Source organism: Euleptes europaea, chromosome 16 (genome assembly GCF_029931775.1).
Source record: "Euleptes europaea isolate rEulEur1 chromosome 16, rEulEur1.hap1, whole genome shotgun sequence".
Classification (NCBI taxonomy): domain Eukaryota; kingdom Metazoa; phylum Chordata; class Lepidosauria; order Squamata; family Sphaerodactylidae; genus Euleptes; species Euleptes europaea.
The window spans coordinates 38,175,081-38,194,637 of NC_079327.1; the positions used below are offsets into that span (position 1 = coordinate 38,175,081).

A 19,557-nucleotide genomic window follows, 5' to 3' on the forward strand; every position below is an offset into this window, starting at 1 on the left:
TGTTTGTATATACATACATACATACATACATACATACATACATACATACATACATACATACATACATACATATATAATTATCCAGGCTCATCAGACATTCTTTCTTTTGCTTATCTGTGACTACAGTATACACAAATGTGAATAAATAAATAAAAATAAAAAGGACAGGCTTGCCTTTTGTGTTTTAAAGACTCAATATGCTAGTTCTTTCTTGTATATTTGTCAATAGTTTGGTAATCAGTGTTGTGTAATTATAATTGTAGTACATTTTTAAATCTTTGTATTTTGAAGTTATTTTCCCTGATGAAGATGTTTAGCCTAAAATGTGTTGGGGTTTTCTGTTTCTCATAATAATTTATGATGATGAATCAATGGAACTTCCATATCTAGAGGCAATAAAACTTTTGTTTTGTTTTGTTGGGAAACGCCTTTATTTGCACATCGAAATTTTCTTCCCAGTCTCTCTTATTTCAGAGGAATGAACCGAGACGAGTGGGTGGCCCCAATCCCAGGTCGTCCGTGCTTCACAGGCTTGTAAGTGATAGAAAATTCACCCAAGTAATGGCCAATAATTTCAGGCTTGATTTCCACCTGGTTGAAGGTCTTCCCGTTGTACACGCCCACCATGCTGCCCACCATTTCCGGAAGGGTGATCATGTCTCGCAGGTGGGTCTTGACTACCTCGGTCTTCTCCATGGGGGGTGCCTCCTTCTTGGCCTTGCGCAGGCGCTTCAGGAGCAAGTGTTGCTTGCGCCGCAGGCCGCGGTTCAGGTGCCGGCACTGCCGGGTGCTGTAGAGCTGCATCAGCTGCTCGTAGGACATGTCAAGGAGCTGATCCAGGTCAACACCCCGATAGGTGAACTTCCTGAAGGTACGTTTCTTCTTCTGCTCCACTTCCGCCATCTTGGCCGCGGTCCTTGCTGGAAAAGGAGGCAATAAAACTTTGAGAGGCAGAATGAAGGGAAGGTCTTGTCTTCTATGTTCAATTGTTGTCCCACCATGGTAGCTTGTTGGCTACTGTGTGAAACAGGATGATGGACTAGATGGACCACTGGTCTAATCTAGAGGACACCTGTTATGTTCTTATATATTGAAATAAGTATATATGGTACTTTGCAGAATAACATAAACAAGAAACACATCCCTTCCCCTGGGAACCTACAGCGTAAATGTCCAGAGCAGGGGATCTGGAAAAAAGGAAAGAAAGAAGGGGCTGAAATTAAAACAAGGAATGCATGCCAGCAAATATTCACAGGTACTAAGACTGAAGACCAAGACTTTACAGAGAATGTAAGTTTTGAGGAGGCTTTGAAAGAAAGGGTTACCTATATCAGCCCCAAGGGCTGGTAGAGCTTCAGAATTTTCTAAATATCCTTCATATGTGCAGTGTTGGCAAGAGTTGGTAGTACCGTTCCTGATCACCATGAACCACATAGATGTTAACTGTGGCCAGTCAACAATATGGGAACAAATTCATCTGGCAGTAATTTGATGTGCTACAAGTTGCTATACTTGGACAGATGGAAAAGAATGGGTATACATACTGTTGGGTTACTTTTCTTTTTTCCCCTGCCCTCTAAACTCATATTTCTAAAAAATACCTACTGTTTTCAAGTGAGCGTCTATCTTCCTTTGAGCCCTCACAGAATATAAACCCCCATATAATCAGGATTTTTTTTTTAAATGGCTGCTAAATTGTATTCTTTTTTCCAGTTTCCACCATTTTCCAAAATGGAAAATGATGGTAAAAGAAATGTACAGTCAGATGCCTAGACCTATTATGAATTCCCTAAACAACATGGCTTTCTCTGGCTAGAATTACTCATACAAAAGCAATTTTACACATGTTTTCCAAAATGACTAGAGGGCGCACGTAAAGTGCCCTTTTAAAATACTGCTGGTACAGAGACTGAAGGATATGAAATTCAGGAGTTGTATATATTGTAGAATGTAGTATGGATGTTTCTGGTGGTCTAAATTGCACCAAAAGTGTACCTGGTGGTCTAAATGGCACCTATGACATAAATGACTGGGAGCTAATGTCATAATTTCATAAGATGAGTCTGGGATGCTCTGGCTTCACGTGTCCCATCTTCCCTTTCATCATCAAATCAGGTTGGTCTGGTACCTTAATATGCCTGTGGATATTCTTCTTTCACACCCAGTTCACCCCTGACATTTACAACCTTTAATTTCAAAGGAATTGCACCAGGAATTAATACAGCCTAGTATTGACAGTAATATTAATAATAATATTTTGGTCTACATGGTGCTTTACAGAGTAACATAAACGAGAAATAAAAGTCCCTACCCTTAGGAACTTACTAAATACCCACAGCAAAAATTATTAAAGCATACTTCCCATAACTATGATTTGGTAGATATATGAGAAACAAGCCTTGCATGTTTCTGCTCTGAGCATAATTCTTGAGTCATTAGCATTTACAGAAATTCAGAAACAGTGGAGCATAAATGGAAAATTCTGATTTAATAAGCATAGCAATGTTGAAAAAGAAGTCAGTCGGCATAGTTTTAAAGAGAAACTTACATTTCTGGCTTTGGAACTCTGTAAAGAAAACCAGCTAGACTCCTTGCAGCATCTTGGATGTTATGTAATCTGTGCTGAAATTGTTCAGGTAGTTTTCCCACAAGTATCTTGAAACTAATGCTTCTTCCCTTTCCTTAAATTATTTTCCTTCTTTCTAATGTGTTTTCCACACTGGCTGTCTTGGATGTGAACTGTATAGCATCAGGCTGAAATTATATATGTGTATCCTTTCCTTTGGTTTCCAGATTCCTTTCGTTGCAATCTAATTCCCATTACTTTCATTTGAAAAAGAGTTGTTCCTCTGAGTTCCTCTTGGTTCAAAACAAGGATAAGGAGTTTGCAATACATACCAAAGAATCATTGTAACGCTTTTGCGGAAAACTTCTTCTGAACCCAAACATATTTGCGGTTCATGATGATTCTTGCTTGAAATTCCAATATAAATGAACCACATGCAAGTAGGGCCTTTTGCATTTAAAAGCATTTGGTTTCATAACTGAGAATTATTTGTACAATTATTATGATGTAATTATACTTGCATGGGTATTAGCAGTGCATTATACATTCTCAGTAACTAGCTAAGGCCTATAACATTTCATAGGTGCACTGGAAGTTGTTTTTGGGGAGAGAAGAGAACTAGCTGCTACCCTCTCTTGTTCACTTTGCTTCACCTCCTATAATCTGTTCCAATTAGTGTTGTGTATTATACGCTGTCAAGTCGCTTCTGACATGGCAACCCTATGAACTAATGACCTCCAAAACATCCTATCAGCCTTGCTCAGGTCTTGAAAACTGCAGGCCATGGCTTTCTTTATTGAGTGGATCCATTTCATAATTAGCATTCCTGTTGTCCAATTAACCTCTTTTTTTTTTTTTTTGCCATCAAGTCACAATCTATTTATGGCAACCCTGTAGAGCTTTCATGGCAAGAGACGTTCACAGGTGGTTTGTCATTGATTTCCTCTACATAGCAACCCTGGTATTCCTTGGATGGTCTCCACCTAAATACTAACTGCCTGGGCAGGCAGCGTGGAGCAGTTTAAAGACCCACCGCCCGGTTTCCCAGGACTCCCGGGAAAGTGGGTGCTGGGTCTTTAAAGGCGGGAAAAGGCAGGTTCCGGGAACGACGAGCCTGCTGAATTTATTCGGTGATCGCCCGAACTCACCAAATTCGGCTCGTCGTTTTCCCACCTTTTTTTGAATTTGGTTCGTCCTGAACTGAAAATTTCTGAATCGGGGGAAATTCGGCTGTTTTTCAGTTTGGGATGAACCGAATCGACAGCCCTAATGTGGAGCATGCAAACAAAAGGTTGTATCCATTCATTGTTCTAATGAGAGTGGAAAGGCTTCTTACCTCTATGAGGGTCAAATACAACCCATTCCTGGGGGCGGGGCAAACCAGAGTGGCTGGGACGGCACAACTGAGAAGCCTCCTCAGAGGCTTCCCAGCTGCCGTGGAGAGGGGAAAAGCCTTTTTTCCCATAGGGGAAAGTGGGCCTGCACCACCAAAAAAAGTGGTGCAGGACTGCCAGCATCTTGGGAGGCATTCCCAGGGTGAAAGGGGTTTGGAAGGGTTTGGAACCGTGGTGGCAGCATGGCCCTTGGACACTGGCGCACCCCTGCACCAGCATTCTCAAAGTGCAAATCCCTGCGCCAGTGTCCCGAGAGGTGTTCCACCCCAGGAACACCTCTCGGGACACTGGTGCAGGGATTTGCACTTTGAGAATGCTGGTGCAGGGGTGTGCCAGTGTCCAAGGGCCACTTTATTTGGAGTTATAAGAGACCCAGGATTAATTTTCATGGTGTTCAGGATAATATGATAAGAGGAAGCTTTGGAATCCCTAATATACAAAAGTATTACTATTTAGCTAGAGAAGGTTGGATAACTAAATGGATAAAGGAGGATAATGACACAACACTAACTCTAATTGAACAATCCATTTTGTCAATACCACTGAGAGTCTGGATTTGGCTGAATAAAAGGGAAAAGAATCACTGTTACACTAAGGACAATTCTGCAATCAATGCCCTAGATAATGCCCAGAAAAAGATTAGAGCTAAATTAGCTCCTGGAATATCACTGTTGGCTTTAGTTATAAGATCCAAAGGCTGCAAAGGAAGGGACTGGTTGTAAATCTTTATTCCCCAAAGGGCAAACAATTATCACCTTTGCAGACATAACACCCTTAAGCAATGGGAAGATTCCTTGGTTCCAGTATCCACAGATTAAAAGTTTCTTACAAATGCTGCTAAGAGGAAATAAGAACCCAATTGACAGATTTTCCGTGCATTCCTGAGCTGTGCCGGTGGCCAGGATAAAAGTCCTCTGGAGGCCAGCAAAGGCCTGCGCCAGCACAAGAGGCCAGAGCACCAGTGTCCGGGCAGTGTATGCCAGCGTTTGTGGTCCCAATGCCGGCTTGAAGGCCTGGACACTGGTTGCCGGCCACTGCCACAGCCACCCCGCACTGGGACGCCAACGGAGCCATCCACTGGTGTCTGCACGCCGGCAAAGGCTGTGTTGTCATCCCAGGAGGCGTTCCCGAGGTGTCCCAGCATCCTGGGTGGCGTTCCCGGGGTGTCACAGCACCGGCCTGGGAGCTGTTATGGCTCGGGAATGCCCCCCTTTATAGGTGGTGTATCTTCCATGCAATCCTATGAGGGATGCATGGATTTTTGGCGCCAAGCGGAGGTTTCGATGGGCCGAAACCTCCTTAGGAAGCAGTGCCGCTGCATTGCCTCCTAAGCCCGGTGCAGGCATTCCCCTCAGGAATGCACGGTTTGAAAATCAGCATTAGCTGGCGAAAGGAATATTCTCTCTAAGATCTATAATCTATTGGAGGTTGATAGTAAAATGGCAGAATTTTTTTTACAAAACTCTGGGCAAAAAATTTGAAAGCCCTAGGAAACCCAGAGGTTTGAGCCTTTGTGTTAAGAAGTGGTTTTTGAAATTTTTTGTTAACCTCTCTGCCAAAAAAATGTAATGAAAATGCTATATCAATGGCACCTATCACCATTTAAATGGGCAAAAATTAATCAAGGGGCTAAAGGGGATTATTGGATATGTGGAGCAGCTAATGCAAATTTTATACATTTATGGTGGGAAGGCAGCAGAGCAGTAGAATATTGAAAGATGATTGACACAAGTTCAAGGCCTGGCCAGTGGCTTCTCTACCTACTTGGTTTGGACTACTGCATTCTTTTCCTGATTGTGACTGTTGCACACAACTCAAACTCCTGGGCCGCTAATGTTTCCCAGGTTATACCTGGTTAATGTTCACCCATTAAACATCTGGATAACTTGCATTAAAAATGCTGATGTGAAGAGATATCATCAGTTTGCCAAAGCAGGGAAACTGATGAATATATTCTCTGTCTGTATTTTTCTCTACAACCTTTGATAAACTAAAGGCACTGAGCAATAGCTTTTCCAGATAGTAAGTTTCCATTAAAATTTAATTGGAAGCAGGAATGTTTATGGTGCTCAGATTTAAGATCAAACTGGCTTATTTCAGCTTTTTCTCAGAAGCAGCTGTAGAATCTCCAGTTGCTTTTTAACACTCTTTGAAAAGATAATGTATTGCCTATATTTACTATACAAACTAGGAATCTTAGTTCTGGTTCCAAAAATGGGGGGTGGGAGGATACATGTCGTTCATTTATTTTAAAGAAGTTATAGATTAACAGGCTTCACATACGCCTTTTGAAGTTCCAAATGTCATTTTTTTCCCTTGGCTGGATTCTGTTTTATCTGCCAATTCACTGACCTCAGAAACAGGACTTTCTGGCCAACTAACATAATTTAAGTACATGACACACCCTTATACTTAATAGATTTCACATATATTGTTTTAGATTTTGGTTTTATAGCTTCTGGGCCAGAATAAAATGACAAAAAATATGATATTTTGATCGTTCTTTTTCATGAACTACAAAACATTTTCTAGGTAGAATATGAATCTCAAATTACTCTTCCATATACAAGCCAGTTCAAACTAACTCTTTCCTATATTTGCTGTATTCTGAAAAAAAGCTTGAGACCATGCCGGTCAAAAGCCACCCTATTTTTTCGGTAAACCTGGGAATAAAGACAAAATACCCCTTTACCGGTATGGGTATTCGTCTTATTCCGGGTTTACTGGGGGGGGGGGAAATCAGGCCCAATAAGCCCAAACCCGAAATTTACTGATTTATTTTTTTTGCACAATTCTACATGGGATCCCAGAAAAAACTTCCATCTGGGCCCTCTCTGTATGCCATTCAAATCCAGCCCAATGCTTATATGAAAATAAACCGCTTGACTCACTCAGCTCCATGGGCCCTTTTAACTCCAGTATTTCTAATTAATTTTGTTAATATTGCTAGGAGAAAAAAAGAAATGGCTATTTTATCACAAGTGGGCAAATCCATTTAAATAATGTTGAACTTCTATAAATGCTTCAGTGGAGAAGAAGTTTTTTTCGGGGGAGGGGATTTCCTTTGAGACTTGTGGGTAAAACTTGGATAAAAAAACACAAAATTATGTCAAAATGTGAATAGTATATTGACCTTTGGCCACAGAAAGCCATAATATTTTTTAAAAGTTCATTTTCTTCAGCTGCTATGCCTTCACAACTGACTTGTCAGATACCCTGTGTCTTGCTCTACCCTTCTTGCAGGGTCTCTTTAATTCATTCCTCCCTCCCCTGCTTCCTATAAATTTGGCCAGGCATTTGAGACTAGAGGAAAGTTTGGCACTGCCACCTCAAGCACCTGGTTATAGAGTGCTTTGTTAATTAATTGATCTGTTTTTAAAACAAAGTGGAGGCAGCATGCTCTAAGTACACATGTGTGATCCCATTCTGCTCTCTGCATGGGTTGACTGAACAGCAATGGGACATGTACACAGAATCATAGAGTTGGAAGGGGGCATACAGGCCATCTAGTCCAACCCCCTGCTCAATGCAGGATTAGCCTACAACATCCATGACAAATGTTTGTCCAGTTGCTGATTGAAGATTTCCAGAGAGGGGGAGCTCACCACCTCCATAGGTAGCCAATTCCACTGTTGAATCATTCTTAACAATGATTCCTACGAGAAGTAAAAATGGGAGGAGCCTAAAGAAGACAGGATGGCTCCATAAATATTTGAGAAATAAAAAATAGACTCATTTAGGAAATGGAAGGAGGGCCTTATAACCAAGGATGAATATAAACAAATAACCAGTGCTTGTAGGGAGAGTATTAGAAAAGCTAAAGCTCAGTATGAGCTTAGGCTAGCAGGAGAAGCTAAACACATCAAAAAAGGGTTATTTTGTTATGTTCAAAGTAAGAAAAAGAGCAAGGACATGGTAGGCCCATTGTACGGACAGGAAAGTGAAATTGTAACAAGTAAAGAAGAGAGGGCAGAACTGCTCAATTCCTACTGTTCCTCAGACTTATCTTGTGAGAGAAACGGTGCTCAACAAAAACCGAACACAATATGAGGGAAGGAAGTGGCAGCCTAGGATCGGCATTGGGGTAGTACATAGAAACTTGTTTCTTTAAATGAAACTAAGTCCTCAGGGCCAGATGAATTGCATCGAAGGGTACTAAAAGAACTTGGGGATGTAATTTCTGAGCCTCTGTCCATTATTTTTGAGAATCCTTGGAGAACAGGTTAGCAAATGCCCACCAATCCAGTGCCTGGCTTGGAAGCTTGGATTGCATGCATGCACAGCTGCACTAATGCGATCAAGTCACTTCCAGTTTACACTCGGAAGCACCACATCATAACGGGCCTTTTAAAAGGCCCGTTGTGATGCGGCTTCTGGGTGTAAACCAGAAGTGACACAATTGCATTGGTGCGGTCGTGCGCACACAATCCCTGCATCAGCTCCACCTCAAAAAGCTCCTGCCAGAGCTAAGGGGGGACCTGGCAACCCTATGGTGAACCATGTCAAAGCTTTACTGATATTCAGGTAAACAACATCAACAGTATTCCCACAATTCAGTAAGCTTGTCACTGGATCAAATAAGAAAACGAGGTTGGTCTGGCAAGATCTGTTGAGAATAAATCCATGTTGACTTCCCCAGATCACCAACTTGTCCTTCAGGTGCTCGCAGATTGATCCCTTTAAAATCTGCTCCAGTATTTTCCCTGGGACAGAGGTCAGATTGACTGGCCTGTAGTTTCCTGGGTCATCTCTCCTCCCTTTTTTTTTTTTGAAAAGTTTGATAATGTTCACCCTTCTCCAGTCTTGTGGCACATCTCCAGTACTCCAAGAGGTCTGGAAGATGATGGACAAAGGCTCTGCAAGCTCTTTAGAAAGTTCTTTGAGCACTCTTGGGTGCATACCACTTGCCCCGAGGATTTATACTCATCCAGTACATCCAGGTGCTTCTCAACTACCTCTCTGTCCATATCAACCAGCAGCCTGTGCTTTGCCTACTACCGTCTCTACATAAACCTGTTCTCTTCTGCAGGGAAAAAATGTGAGGCAAAATAGGCATTGAGCCTTTCTATTTTCTCTCTGTCCTATGTCAGAGTTTTTCCATTTTCACCCAACAGTGGGCCTATTGCCTCTTTTACTTTGTGTTTGCGCCTCACATAATTGAAGAAGCTTTTCTTGTTGTAGCAAGCCTCCCTGGCCAGCCTCAGCTCACTATGAGCTTTGGTCTCTCTGATGGCTGACCTACAGTGCCTAGCAACCCGCAGATACGCTTCTTTAGAGGTACGTCCTTCCTTCCATTTTTTGAACATTTCCTTTTTCCTCCTTAGCTCATCACAGAGCTGTCTGTTCATCCACATTGGCTTCTTGGATCCCCTACCATGTTTCCTTCTTGTTGGAATAAATGACGGCTTGAGCTTGCAAGAGCTCTTGATTTAGGAGAGCCTACCCTTCATTTGCTCCTTTCCTTTCCAGCAGTCTTGCCCATGGAATGACTCTCATCAGGCTTCTGAGTTCATTAAAGTCTGCCCTACTAAAATCTAACAGACAGATGTGGCTGCAAACTTCCTTGGTTCCCTACTGCAAAAGAAATTCTAGGAGGACATGGTTACTTCCCCCTAAGGTCCACATAGGCCTTTGGTCTTTCAGACTGGGAATCGGGACAACTGCTTTCTGAATACAAATTTCACAGAAAGTAGGAGCAACTCAATAAGGTAATTTTATTAACCAATTTCATGAACATTTCATAGGAATCAGTTTCCCACTCTACACTAGATGCAAACCTCATTGCTGGCCAGAACACCCAAATCATAATGAGAAAATTGCTTAAAGTGGAGACCCTTTAAAACTTTAATGCGGTACATATTTCCCTCCATGGACTTGTTCCAGTTTTCAGAATGGAAATAAATCATTCATAATATAATATATTAAAATCAAACCACAAATAGCATAATTTGTTGTTGGTGGGAATACACTCAAATACAAATGCATAGTAACATCAGTGTAAAATTGCTTTCCCCCCACTTTTGACATCAATCTAATAAAAATTATAATTAATAACTAACAGTGCAATCTTAAGCATGTGTACTCAGAGATAAATTCCACTGCATTCAATTACACTTATTATTAAGTATGTTTAGGATTATAGCCTAAATGTGTTTGTGCTCACCCGTCATTTTATCTTTGGTTCTGAAGCATAGAAGGAACATGGTTGGTGGTTTTGTTCCTATTTAAGAAAAAAATATCTGTCTTGACTTCAGAAGTACATAATTAAATTTCTCAAATAAGTTTAAGAACCTTGATTATTCAAGACAGGTTTTTTTTGTTTTTGAATTAAAAACTCATGTTGAAATTATGAAGGCTAGAAATAATATTTGAATGTATTTGAATGTATTTATTAAAATTTGTATGTCAGCCTTTGGCCAAGGGCATTTTATCCTTACAACTACCTCATGAGGTAGGATAAAGTATCAGCCTTAGACTAGTTCTATGCCTGGTCCCTCCTTCCTGCTGCCCTGGAAACCAGCCAGGGGGCAGGAATATGAAGAAAGGAGATACCTCTTCTTTAAACACAACAAGGGCTACAAAGTGGAGACTCCACAGAAGGCGAACAGCTGAAACCCGAAAAGCTGAATATCTATTCAGCTTTTTTTGGGAATCACCTATTCAAGCTTCGGGCAGATTCCCATGGTTTGGCATTTTGTCGACCCAAAACCTGAATATTGCCGAAACGGCTAATCTTGGGTTTATTTTTGGCTCAGGTATATCAATATGCACAACCCTACTGCTTCATTGTACTGGTTCTCTCTTGGCAGTATTGGGGGAATAAGTGAGGCACCCTCAAGCAAACATTCTTAAGACTTACACGGCTTGGCTACTAGTACTCCATACTCTGTGTTTTCTTTTTTTTAATTATGTATTTAATGTATTTATTTACATCATCTATAGTCCACCACTCTCACTTGGACACAAGGCAGATTACACATAGTGAATCAATACAATTGACAGGATGGGTTACTCAATAAACAATACAATAGGATTAAGGTTGTAGTACCAATCAGAAATCTAAACACAGAAATGAAATCTAAAAAGAAAACTGAAGCAAAGCATAAGTCTTCATATGACACAGTAAATGATACAAAAATTACATAGTAGGATCCTAGTTACAGTAAGCTACATGCAGTAGTATAGACCACAGTCCCTAATCATTTATCTAAGTAACTTTGTGAATCAATTATGCTATTGACAAACTTTCCTGGTAAGCAAATTAGCTCATTTTAAGGCTTTTAATATGCCAATTAAAGTGGAGTTGAATGCTTCAATGCCTGGAGTGAGTCATAGTCATAGCTATGTGTAAAGAACTAAAAATTCTCCACACCACACCAGTGAGGATGGCTGGGGAGAGCTGCAAGATAGCAGCTTTGGACTCAAGATGCATACATGGTTAAGGTGTGCAGAAGTGATACTATTTTAGGGCTTGCACTCATTGCCTATGCACTTCTAACTGGATCCATGAAATACCAACTCTATTTGTACACTTATAAATAAATGATTAAAATGTCACCAATGATTGCTTTCTCCTGCAAAGGCAACTTACTCAGCTAAGACTTCACTGAATGTCCAACAACAAGAAAGGACAATTGGAAAACAAGATGCCACAATTCCTTGTGGGTGCAGTAAGTGATTTGATTGTGTGCATGGGATGGGGTGATGCTGCTGCTACCTGGATTCTCCTCTAGATTGGTTGACTTTTCTGTAGATCAATGCAGTAGTCTCAGAGTTCCCCAAAAATGAACCTACTGGCAAAAGTAGCTAGCAGAACAGAGAAGGTGTCAAGTATACCTGCACCAAAAGAAGAATGTTCCATGCAGTAGCCTCCAAAGGCACAACGTGGTTTCATGAATGAACATGCCACATGGTGCACCATTCTAGGGACGCAGAGGCTCGTTTCACATAACAGAGTTCTTAAAATTTGCTAGCAGGGCTTCTGAGGAGATGGGATGAGGGGTACAAGATTTTGGAAACCCTGAGAGCTAGGTAAGGTACTGATGGGGGTTAGCAGCAGCATGCTTATTCTGGTCTAGTATTTTGTGTGCATTCTTCTGGACATGAGGAGGGCCCAAAATTGTGAAAAGAAAAGGAGTGAGGCTGAACGAGAATAAAACATGCTTTAAAGCCCCTACAGAAAGGACAGTAAAGAGTCAGGTGGCAAAACAGATGGATATGCTAAATATGCCAGCACTGATAACATAAAGGATAAATCACAGTCTAGAGATGAGTGATATATTGATGTCTTGGCTGTCTGCCTCCTAACCTATTGGGATGCATTGGTAGAAGCTTTGGATGGAAACTCTCTGTGCCTCCCTAGAGCACATTCTAAGAATCCATGTTTTAGCTGACTCAAGGAATTAAGTAAATTCGCAGGGGACAGTTACCCATCTCAGTATATAAAACTGTCAGAGGGAACAAAAATCTGGCTCATCACTATTAGTTCAGGTGTCATTCCATATGCATACATGCTTACTTTCCAGGAACATTTTTCACTTGCATGTAAATTAGGTTTAAAGGCACATGAGATAATCAGGATACCAATTTACCACATGAAAGGCAAATTAATGCACAACCCACATAGAAGTGTTTGAGAATAGAATGGCGCTTTATGTAATTCATTTGGAATTTCTTTATAACAGTTCATTTGAAATACAGTTTGGAATAAAATAAGAATGTCAGTAACAGAAGGGGGAAATGATAAATTAGTTCAAGAAAATCCACTAAAGCTTTGGACATAAAGAGGATGTCTGTTGCTAGCTTTTCCAAAGATGACACCAATCCCAGCATATGAATGGGCTTCAGCTGTGTAGTAAAAGCAGTAGTTTGCAATACAAAAATAGTCATTTTGTGTAGCCAGATTTTCAGTAATGCTTGACTTCATGATATCTTCATGTGTGATACTTGCATGTCTGATCTTTTTGTTCTGCTGAAGGATCCCATTAAGGTGCTAGTGGACTGAAAGGAGAGTTCCAGACTCACTTAGTATAGCACTATGTTCCTCTTACAAATTTAGCAATACCTGATTCCCAAGGGAAAGTTCTACTATGGGTCTACTTGGAAATAAATCCCCTTTAACAAATGGCCTGTTCTCACCACATTGCTCCTTTCTTTCATGTGATTTTAACTTAGAGTTGCCAGTCCCCCGTTTCTGCTAAGAGAAGCATCAAGGGAGGGAGATTAAAAAAAAAATGATTGTTGGGACTATAGCATAGGGTTGCCAACCTCCAGGTACTAGCTGGAGATCTCCTGCTATTACAACTGATCTCCAGCCGACAGAGATCAGTTCCCCTGGAGAAAATGGCTGATTTGGCAATTTGACTCAATGGAACTTAAGTCCCTCCCCAAACTCCTCCCTCCTCAGGCTCCACCCCAAAAACCTTCCTGCTGGTGGTGAAGAGGGACCTGGCAACCCTAATGATGTCACTTCTGGGGAAAACTCACAAGCTGTGTCAGTCCTCTCTAGGAATCACTGGAAACTCTATGGTGATTCCTAGAAAGGACTGACATCACTTCTGGGTTTTACCTGTCAGTGATGTCAGTCCTCTTTAGGAATCATCAAAAACCATGGTTTTACTATAGAGTTTCTGGCAATTACTAGAGAGGAATGACATCCATTTCAGGGTTAGGGATATAACACTGTCACCAATGGAAACCCAATTGAAATCTAATTAATTATTTCCTGTTCTTTCCCTGCTGGCTGCTTTGAGGGGAGGGAGATTTAAATACTATTTTTCATTTTATAGCAAGCCAAAATCATCACCTATTTTTCATTGTTTATCACAGCAATAATACAATTACAAAATAATGTTTAAAATGGGGGGAAAGATCAGTGACTTAGCTTGTTGTCAAAGAAATAATGTCTACACTGGATGCAGCAGATTATGTGTTTATTATACTAAATCCTGATCCACTTGGAAACTAGGGCTGTTGGAAAAAAAATTCAAGGCGGTTCGGATTCGGCCGAACCCGGCCAGACTTGGGTCCAGTTCGGCTGAATTCCAAACCCCCCCTGTTCAGGAATGCCGAATTTGGTGGGAAATTCAGCATTCCCGAACAAATTCGGTTTAAAGATCCCCCCGCCCAGTTTCCCGGGACTCCCAGGAAGCGGGGGGGGGGGGGTTAAACTGTTCCGCTGCCTGGGTCCCGACGCTCAGCTGTTGGGCGGGTGAGTCCCGGGAAGCTGGGCAGTGTGGGGGGGGGGTTAAACTGCTCCACTGTCTGGGTCCCGATGCAACAGCTGAGCGTCAGGACCCAGGCAGTGGAGCAGTTTAAACCCCCACCCCCCTTCCTGGGAGTCCTGGGAAGCCAGGCGGTGAGGGGGTTAAAGTACTCCGCGCTGCCTGTCCAGGGTCCGCTGTCTGGGTCCCGACGCTCTGCTATTGCACCCAACAGCTGAGCGTCGGGACCCAGGCAGCGGAGCAGTTTACACACACCCCGGCTTCCCGGGAGTCCCGGGAAATTCGGCTGTTTGTTCGGTTCGGACGAACCGAATCGACAGCTCTATTGGAAACTCCATGGGCAATAGACCTGTTTGACAGATTTGTCATCGAAACTGCACCTCAAGCTATATGAGTCTCGCAATGCAGACCCTCCATAGTCTGAAGTGTGAAAGCTATTACTATTCCCCTGCCTTCCTACAGAACAGCTCGGCTCAGCTGGGGAAAATAAACATCAATGACAGCTACTTTAACAGCTCTTGGATTAGACCTCAGATCAGCTCTTAGTAGCACTTCGTAGCTAATGTACCAATAGCTTCTGAAGCTACCATTATGTGGTATGGAATACTGCTGAAGATCACAGATCCCACATAATAATAAAATGAAGCACTGTATCTTACATTGTTTTCCTTCACAGTTTTATAAATTTGAGAAATACTACTTTGAGCAAGATTTTGGCTACTTTGGAGAAACCACCTCAGAGAGAACATTGTGTGTATGTGTGTGTAAAGTGCCATCAAGTCGCAGCCGACTTATGGCGACCCCTTATGGAGTTTTCAAGGTAAGAGACTAACAGAGGTGGTTTGCCAGTGCCTTCCTCTGCACAGCAACCCTGGACTTCCCACCCAAATACTAACCAGGACTGACCCTGCTTAGCTTCTGCGATCTGACGAGATCAGGCTAGCCTGGGCCATCCAGGTCAGGGCCAGAGAGAACATTACACAAGGATATATTTGATAATGCAGTAACCAAAAATAAAAGACAACATGATTTTTTTTTTAACAAAAAGGAGAATGATAGCTGAATTTTTGCTGAATGTTTCCAAGTTTGGGGTATCTCAGCAATGACATCCTCTGGGATACCCTCTAGTGTCCCCCTCCTCAGTGGTTCCCTCCTCTGTGTTCAACCAATCTCCTGCCAGAGGAAGAGAGCAGGAAGGTGGCCGAGGGTGCTGGCTGTGTTTTCATTTTCCCAGCTGACTAGCAACAGTGGTGAGGAGAAGGAGCAAAAACCATAGCCCTCAATTGCCTCTCTTTCTGGAAAGTGATTGGGTGCAGTTGTAGTGAGTGCATGGATGGGAAGAAGAAGTAGCCTGCTATTGTTTGCACCCAGCGTGGGGGGAAGAGTCTCACATGCGGCCGTTGCCCCTCCCCCCCATCACTATCTCCGCTTGCTGGCCCAGTTGGGTGGATAAGCAAGCATAAGAAGAACTGGAGATTTGGCAGCTATCTGAGCAGGGAGTAGATTGATTTCCTGATGGTCCTTGTTGTGCCCTTGCTGTTCTCCCACCAGTACTCAATTACATGCAGTTACAAATATCTATATCTATATCTATCTATCTATCTATCTATCTATCTATCTATCTATCTATCTATCTATCTATCTATCTAAACTGTTCTTCACCAACAACAACATAGATGGAGTTTTGATTGGACTTTTTTCCTCGTGGTTAGCTGGTTAGAGTTCCCACTTTGTAGAGATATAAAACAGATCCAAGAAGTATTCCTTGTTTTGCTTGGCACATTTCATTTTAAAAGAAAAATTTGTTGGCCCACAATGAACATATAGTGTCAGAGGTGTTAACATATTATATCGAATGGTTTTGGAAAACATATCAAATGTTCCAGGCATTAGCTTAAAGGAATGAAGGGAAAACACAGACAAGTGAGAGAACCAGCTCTGCCATCTGAGTGGAGCTCTCAGGTTTTTATTAAGAAAGACATATAATGAATAGCAAGGTTGATAAATACTTTAGACAATGGAATTTAAGCAAGGCATACCACGATTAATGATTAACAAGATCAAGGCATAGCAAAGACAATGGCACAATCCAGAGGATGAGTGGATTAAAGCTAACCCCTTTAAGGTTGCTGAGGTAAGGAGGTCACTATACAGTCATTGAACTTTGACCAGGAGTATTTCTTAGACCTAGAATTTGTTGTGACCAATATTTCAATATGGCAAGAATCAGGGTTCTGTGGAACCAATATTAAAATGGCTAGGGTGTGCCTAGCGGCCAATTAATAATTGGCTTCATAAAACCTCTACAAAGGAATTACCATGCTTCTAGGGATGTCTTAGGTATATTATTGCTGTGGATCCCTCCCTACCATACTCTGCATCACCTGATGAATTCTGTTTCCAGTGATTTGGAAAACCTGATACCAGCTCCTGTCTCATACGCATTAAATGAAAAATGTATCAAATAAAATTCACACATGGGTCTATTTCTCTGTTTATCTAGTATGTGTTTTCTCCAGATGGTTCAGCCTTCCCCCTTTAGCAGAGCAGTCCAAAGTGGTCATACTAGGGTTGCCAGGTCCCTCTTCACCACCAGTGGGAGGTTTTGGGGGCAGAGCCTGAGGAGGGCAGAGTTTGGAGGAGGGGAGAGACTTCAATACCATAGAGTCCAATGGCCAAAGCAGCCATTCTCTCCAGGTGAACTGATCTCTATCTGCTGGGGATCAGGTATAAAAGCAGGAGATCTCCAGCTAGTACCTGGAGGTTGGCAACCCTAGGTTATACCCTTCTAAGTTTATTAAAGTAAATGGACTGAGAAGGGTATAACTCTGTTTAAGAGTGCAGTGTAATTCTCACAAGAAGCCACACATTAATTTCAGTCTATAGTCCTTTAAATTCCCATGTGTCTGGGACCCAATTTTGTTCCAGACTGCCATGCATAGAAAATGGGTTCAGCCGCCACCCACATTTTCCTGAAATACTCTGGGGGGTACTTGTGAGTTTCCCCAACCGGTCAACTAGCAAATCCTTGGGACTGTTGCAGGTTATAAAAATGGTGCAAGGAGGATGCCATAAGCCCCTTCTCCATGCTTGCTCCACTTGAACATGGACACATGAACACATGAAGCTGCCTCATACTGAATCAGACCATTGGTCCATCAAGGTCAGTACCATTTACTCAGACTGGCAGTGGCTCTCCAGGGTGTCAGAGAGAGGTCTTCCACATCACATACTGTCAGATCCTTGAACTGGAGACCTTCCGCATGTCAAGCAGGTGCTCTACCAATCAGTAATGGCCTGCCCCAGTTTTGATCCAAATTGTAAACTGCACACACAGGAACCAAGGAAAACCCGACACGCACACATGACTGTCAGCGACAAAGGATGGTCCCCTGGACCCAAGCTGTGTTCTGAAATATGTGATAATAGTGATGATTTGATCCTGGGCCTTCTAGATTCTAGTTGGAAACTAATGATTATAGTACACTGGGTCTAGTTTCACACTCTAACTGCTACATGAGGTGCATGTCTCCTGCTATAGTGGGAGATCTCCTGGCCAACCCCCTGTTCCCAGCCACCTCCCAACATGCCAGAGGGGGAAGGAAATGGCTCCTAGCATCACAACATAATTTTCAGCATGAACCAGAATTTGTGTCAACGAGTCGAGGCGATGTTCTAGCATTCACCCCAACCATAGCATTTCAGATATATGCTAAAGTGTCCCCTTCGACACTGACATCACTTTTAGTGTGAACATTATGAGGATTGGGATGCTGGAATTGGTAGGCCCCTGCCCCCACCCAATTTTCCTACCGCTATACTACACTGGCTCAATGGAAAAACTCTTTTGCCATTCTCTTCTAAATGAAAGGAACAGGGAAGATAAAGTGCATTATGGGACAACTAATCCATAACTGACTGTAAGTACTGAGATGGACTCACTGAATGCTTGAGCAATCAAGGAAGAAGGCGTCTTTGACTGCCGGACCACATTTTTATGAAGCATTACTGAATGTTGCCTCTATATCCCTAGATCTTTGTACACACCTACACATTTAAGATTTTCCAGTAAGACACATTAAGTGTTTCAGCAGATGCACTGTTCTTTTGGTCAGGCTACTTAACAGTGTATTTATATTGCTTTTATGGGCTTATTGTTTTACTCTTCCAAATGACTCTTCCTCCCCATCCACAAAACAGATTTCTCTTGTGTCTTGCTGTTGAACATTAAGAAGCTAGGCAGACACCATTGGTGCAAGACTTGGAAACAAATACTGCTTTTAATTAAAACCTTACAAATACAACAAAGAGGAAAGAGTGAACTTTTCCATGAAACTAAATGGCACGTCTTTGACTTCGCTTATAACTCAGGCCCTCTTTTAAAAACAGTGCCCAGTTTAAGAGGGAAATCTTGTCTCTCGCCTGTCTTAGATTAGCACTGGACTGGAGCCATTACAGTGGTCTGCTTTCTACAAGCCCAAAGTTTAAATTTATACAGTACAGAGAACTGGCTCAGTTCCTCTGTCACTTCAGGCCTGCGTCTCTTACACTGCATACAAGCCAGCATTTCACATGTTGTTCCATTAAAAGCCTCCATTGTTCTAAATCATTATTAAACAATGGAGTCTTTGGTTTAAAGAAGAAAAGGGTCCCAGAATACTATGCACAACTTGAGATCTCCTCTGATTGATAAATCAGTAGGGTTGCCAACCTCCAGGTAGTAGCAGAAGATCTCCTGCTATTTCAGCTGATCTCCAGCCGATAGAGATCATTACCCCTGGAGAAAATGGCTAATTTGGCAATTGGAATCTATGGCATTGAAGTCCCTCCCCTCTCCAAACCTGGCCCTCCTCAGGCTCCACGCCAAAAACCTCCCACTGGTGGTGAAGAGGGACCTGACAATCCTATAAATCAGACATGTGGAATTAAGTCTACAACACAGAGCCTCTGTTATGGCTTTGGTTATTTATTATTACTTTCAGCCTGTTATCATTTATCTTAACACAAAAGCATAAAAATATCAGTTATACAGTTAATTGTTCAAAGGCCTTCGATTAGTATTCAACAAACATAATGGATACGACTGCAATTTTTTTAGTTCATTTGGCATATTTCCGCTGGAGCTAGGGTTGCCAACCTCCAGGTACTTGCTGGTAATCTCCTGCTATTACAGCTGGTCTCCAGCCAATAGAGATCAGTTCATCTGGAGAAAATGGCTGCTTTGGCAATTGGACTCTATGGCACTGAAGTCCCTCCTCTCCCAAAACCCCGCCCTCCTCAGGCTCTACCCCAAAAACCTCCTGCCGGTGGTGAAGAGGGACCTGGAAACCCTGGCTGGAGCTCTGATTGAGTTTTATGAACTATCTGTATAGGA

The 19,557-nt window shown here is 42.1% G+C and overlaps 1 protein-coding gene across 1 annotated transcript; it reads right to left on the reverse strand.

The window, feature by feature from the left end:
* Positions 1 to 449: 449 nt before the first annotated feature.
* RPS15 (ribosomal protein S15) lies at positions 450 to 925 on the reverse strand. The gene has a single exon (XM_056861843.1). The coding sequence runs from the start codon at positions 901 to 903 to the stop codon at positions 466 to 468; it is 438 nt and encodes a 145-aa protein (XP_056717821.1). The 5' UTR covers positions 904 to 925; the 3' UTR covers positions 450 to 465.
* Between the last annotated feature and the right edge of the window lie 18,632 nt (positions 926 to 19,557).